This window comes from Echiichthys vipera, assembly GCF_963691815.1.
Source record: "Echiichthys vipera genome assembly, chromosome: 12".
NCBI lineage: Eukaryota > Metazoa > Chordata > Actinopteri > Perciformes > Trachinidae > Echiichthys > Echiichthys vipera.
Window position 1 is genome coordinate 2116133 of NC_139837.1, and position 5107 is coordinate 2121239.

General features: G+C 46.0%; 1 protein-coding gene across 1 annotated transcript in view; it reads right to left on the reverse strand.

Moving 5' to 3' along the window:
* Positions 1 to 431: 431 nt before the first annotated feature.
* Positions 432 to 5107, reverse strand: part of pals1a (protein associated with LIN7 1, MAGUK p55 family member a) — a 23144-nt gene continuing 18468 nt past the window's right edge. The window contains exons 14-16 of the mRNA XM_083923790.1: positions 4232 to 4344; positions 3182 to 3292; positions 432 to 3076 (exon numbers count right to left, since the gene is read on the reverse strand). Coding sequence (XP_083779916.1) covers positions 2900 to 3076; positions 3182 to 3292; positions 4232 to 4344 — 401 coding nt within the window. The 3' untranslated portion in view covers positions 432 to 2899. The remainder of the gene's footprint in view (positions 3077 to 3181; positions 3293 to 4231; positions 4345 to 5107) is intronic.

The following is a 5107-nucleotide window of genomic DNA, read 5'->3' on the forward strand; positions in this document are numbered from 1 at the left end:
GTGTGACGTGCTAACAGCGTGGAGGCAAAGCTCAGAAAGGAAACAACATGTGGGTAAAGGAGATTTTCCCTTTGTGTTTAACGTGAATTTACGGATCAAAGGCCCAATTTCAGGAGCCCGGTCCATATTCAACAGAAGGATCCAGAGAACAAAGAGTTAGTGAGCGGCTTGCTCCATAGCTGCTCATCTCATCCGTGGAAGCCTCCATGTTGTTTACACTCAACAGTCTCTTCTGTTTCACTTCAACCCACCTCTAAACCAACACTGATTGGTTCAAACTGCTCAAACGTCACCAGACTGATCTGAGGCGACTTCCTCTTGTGCTCAGGAAAAACCACCAATCTCCGATGACTGAACACTAAACGAAGGCGCTTGGGTACAGAATCTAACTTTTACATTGATTCTTAGCAGTTAAAATAATTTGAGTGGCATAATTTAAATACATTTAATCGTAATGTTTGAAATGATCACAGGATAAAAGGCAAAAGGACGCGTCAGGAGCGAGCGCCCGACACAACAAACATCAAACAAACGCACAATAAGCAGAAAAATAAACATTTTCCAGGTCCAGGTTCTGGTTTCTAAGAACCGTGATGAGAGAGAAGATCAGTGTCGTGTGTTGAGGGTTCCTCCCTGTAAGGACAGTGATGATCTACGGTGAAGTGAATACACGTGTGTTTATGGTCGTCAGGGCCAACAGGTCGATGCGTTCTAGAGCAGGGGGGTCAAACTCATTTGAGTCCAGGGGCCACAACAGCCGAGTGGGCCGGGCCGGTGCAGTCCCAGCAGAACCACAAATAACGACAACCTGGACTTCTTCTTTTTGTTCATTTTGATTACTACTGTCTTTATACAAAGCATCATGAAGCCTCTTATGATCCTAAATATTATAAAATCTAGATTTAATTTGACGTTTAAAGTTAAAATTCAAATTGAGTTTGGGCCCAAAACTGCTGCCGTGGTTCAGGCTGGAGTCGGGTTTGGACAGCGGGTCCCTGCAGGGTCAGGCCTGAACACCGTCACATGGTCGATGTTAGCCGACAAAGGGTGACGTTAGCGTTAAGCATGGAAGCCACCTGGTCTAGGAACAGATCAGAGGCCGTGGTTCGGTTCAGTGCGTCCGTCCTCATGAAGAAGAGTCGACCTGACAGCAGGAGACCAACGGCGGCTCCAGCACTTTTAATGAAAAGTTGCAGTTCAGTTGCTCATTTTTAAACTTTGCAGAGTCATCCCTTGGGCCGGATCGGACCCTTTGGCGGGCCGGTTCTGGCCCACGGGCCGTATGTTTGACACCCCTGTTCTAGAGGATGCTGGGATCTACGCTCTGCAGCTCGACGGAGTATTAGGCTCAATGTTCCAAGATTTCAGGACTAAACTCATGAGAATTCATCATTTTACTGGATAAAAACTGAATAAAGTCAAAGTTTGAATGAAAACGTGTGTTATTAAAGCTGTGTTGTTACTGAGTTGTTTATAATGTAACGCTTTTGGGTTCAATCGTACTTGTTTGAGATAAAAGTGATAATTTTAGTAGAAAAAAGGAAACAGAATTAAAAAATTACGACAAGTCTGTTATTTTAAGATCAAAGACGTCAAATGTTAAGAATGAACAAGAGAATTAAAACCAATATTTTTAAGATTTAAAGTGAAATTACAGCGTAAAATCCTCCCGTCTGCACTCAAATAAACCGCTGTGTAAAGACTATTCACGGAGAAATCCAGGAGAGTCGCTAACGTGGCTAACAGTGGTTAGCAATGTGTAGAAATTAAAACTTTATTTGTTAATATTTGGACTTTTGCGACTTATTCTTCCGATGATCGACGGTCAGGAGTCGAGAGCTGGTTACAAATTGGAATCGTCTGCATTTATCAATCACTATTTTTTTGACGGTTAATCACAAAACAACGACATCAAACTCTGTGACTCAGATCATAAAACTGTTGTGTTTACACTCAGGGCGCCCTCCCACTGTGCGTCCGTCCCGCGCCCCGTGCTTTAGGGTCCTTGTCCCCCCCTCCAGGCCCGTTTGTACTCACACTACCTGGGCCTCGGAGAATGCTTCTTGCTGCCTATACGTCATCACGCCGTAACACGTCACACGCATTGATGACGTCATTGCGATGCGTGGCTTTGTTTCCAGATCTTTCCGTAGACCTCGGAGTTTTTGTGCGTCTTGTCGACTGTTTTTGAATCTTTTCATCAAACAAATCTGCAGTAAATTACGCCGTAGGCCTCGTGCTCATACACGTGCGCACGCTCGTGCTCGTACACGTGCAAACGTGCTTTACTAAAGCCCACCTCTCCCAAACGGGCCGTGGACGGCAACCGTGCCGCTCCTAGACGCGGTACGGTTGCACTCACACTGGTCAAAGGAACCAGACTTTAGCAGTAAAACCTGTTTTGGCACGGTACGGAGGAACAGTGTGAGTGCGCCCTAAAAACCTCTGAGGGTCGACCTTTTTTTTGTTCACACACTAAAAAGGATCAGGAATGGATAAAGACTCAGACGGAGACTCGACTTCTCTGCGTGATTCTGACCTTTTCTTTAAAAATGACACTTTTATCTCGTATCCGGACTTTTCCTCGTTAAAACGACGTTATCTTGTAATGTTACGGTCGTTGTTATTTCCTTAAATTATGGCTTCGGCTCATGATGTGATGACATTCAACTGTAAAATAATATCCTGATGTTTTCTCATGAAGTAACTTTACCTGATGACGCCTCACCTCTCAAAATGGCCGCTGAGTTTCCTCCTAATACTCCGTCGTAACTCTCACGCAGCGCTTCAGGGTCCAGTCTCTACGAGCGTGTGCTCCGTTGTCACTCTACATTGGTGCGTGTGTGTGTGTGTGTGTGTGTGTACGTGTGTGTGTGTGTGTGTGGGTGTGTGTGTGTCGTCAGCGCAGCCAGGAGCAGGGCACCCACTGCGGCTCAGTGTCCAGTTTGTTGATGAGTCGCAGCAGCTCGTTGTAGGCTTTGTCCTGGTCCGTGTTGACGATGACGGCGTCGAACAGGTGACCGCAGCTCTGCTCCATCTCACGGGCTTTCTCGATGATGTCGCGCAGCTCCTCGGGCTGTCCACACACACACACACACACACACAAAACAGAGGTGTAAACACGGGTGATATTTATCTTTGATGGAGTGTAAACAGAAAGTGTCGACGGTCTGACAGGAACCTTGGGGTTCTTGTTGTCTTTAGCCAACAGCGCTCGCAGTCTTTCCTGGGAGGGCGGAGCGATGAAGATGATGTAAGGCTTCAAGTCTGAACTCCTCAGCACCTTTAGAGCCTGTGTACACACACACACACACACACACACACACACACACGTTTGCTTAAGTCATTTAACCCAAAAATCTGCTTGTTCCCACAGCTTTTGTCCCAAATTAGACAAAGTCTGAGTTTCCTTAAAATACATTTGGTCTCACAAACAATTCTCCAAAAACCAACATGAATCCCACCACTCCACATAAAACATCCTTAAGAGGAGGGAGGAGACCTTAAGGAGAAGTATTTCAGATTTACTTCATATCTCAGTTTTATTCTGCGTAAAATCATCCCAGGGTCTTCTTCAGCAAATACACTCATCAAATAATCCATCGAGACCAATATCAGCTATGAACGGAGAAATCCAGGAGAGTCGCTAACAGCTGAACGTGGCTAACAGTGATTAGCATGAGAAGAGTCCCTACACACATAACAAAGCACCAACGGGCTCCTTCCACTGTAATGGACTTTACTATGAGAGGAGCTGGTACAGGGGCCAGTAGGTAAGTCTTTAAAACACTCTTTAATAAACTCTGGCTTCACTAACTACGCTGATGACGCTTTGTTTTGTGTGTAGGGACTCTTCTCATGCTGCTGCAGAGGTTTGCTGTTATTTTCAGCAGCATTAGTGGTTAAAAAAGACCTTTGAATGCCTTCACCGTGCTGCCCCGAGCTAACCACTGTTAGCCACGTCTGCCCGTTAGCCGGATGTCTCAATGGCTTATTTGATGAGTGTATTTGCGGAAAAAGACCCTGGGATGATTTTACGAAACACACAAATACATGATGGACAAACCTTTAAACCTCTGTTCTGTAGAGGAAGGATCTTACTGCACCACCCTCCTCAGTCAGAGAGAGAGAGTGTGTGTGTGTGTGTGTGTGTGTGTGTGTGTGTGTGTGTGTCTCTCTGAGTGTGTGTGTCTCTGAGTGTGTGTGTCTCTGAGTGTGTGTGTGTGTGTACCTGCGTGTGCAGACAGAGCACGCAGATCTTCCCAGTGTTGATGACCTGCCTCACTGAGTCTGTACTCGTCCCGTACAGGTTCTTCTCAAACTCGCCCGACTCGATCAGCTTTCCTGAGAAAAGCACAGCGGAGTGCGTGATTCATCAGATTTGGTGTTGATCTGGTAACATTTTCTCAAACTTCATCATAATATTTACAGCGGTTGTCACGGGAACTGCTTGGATAACTGAAGCAAGCAAAGTATGATCTACATTTACCGTATTTTCAGCATTATAAGGAGCATAGAACAGACGCTACAGTGGAGGCTGGGGTCACGTTCTGCATCCATTAGATGGAGCTGCGCTAAAGGGAACGTCAACAACACAGTCAGGGGAGGTCGTCTTGTTGCTTCCTCCACTTCGGCACCATTGATTGGTTCATGTTCAACTCTCTGGCTGCTGCTCTATTCCCGTGTTCTGCTGCGTGACTAATGGCCTTGAGTGTAAACTCTGCGTTGTAAGCGTGTCTCTTAACAGGAGCCATTTTGGGCTCTTTACACAAACACACACATGGAAATGAAACGGCACGCTTCACACAGTCGTATATCTCAACATGCACCGCGCGTTACTTCTTCTACGGGGGAAAATAGAGTCGCCGGCTGCTCACCGTAGTTGGAGACCTGTTGTGGCTCAATATTGGTCCATATATAAGGAGCACCGGATTATAAGGCGCACTGTCGGCTTAGGTGCACCTTATAGTGCGGAAAATACGGTAATTAAGATAGTGGACGATTGAAGGCACAGTGCACGGATCCTTTACCTTCTTTATGAATGAATGTGATCCACCCTACCTGCGTGTCGTCTAATCTCCAAAGCTTTAAAGGTTTGGAAGAGCAG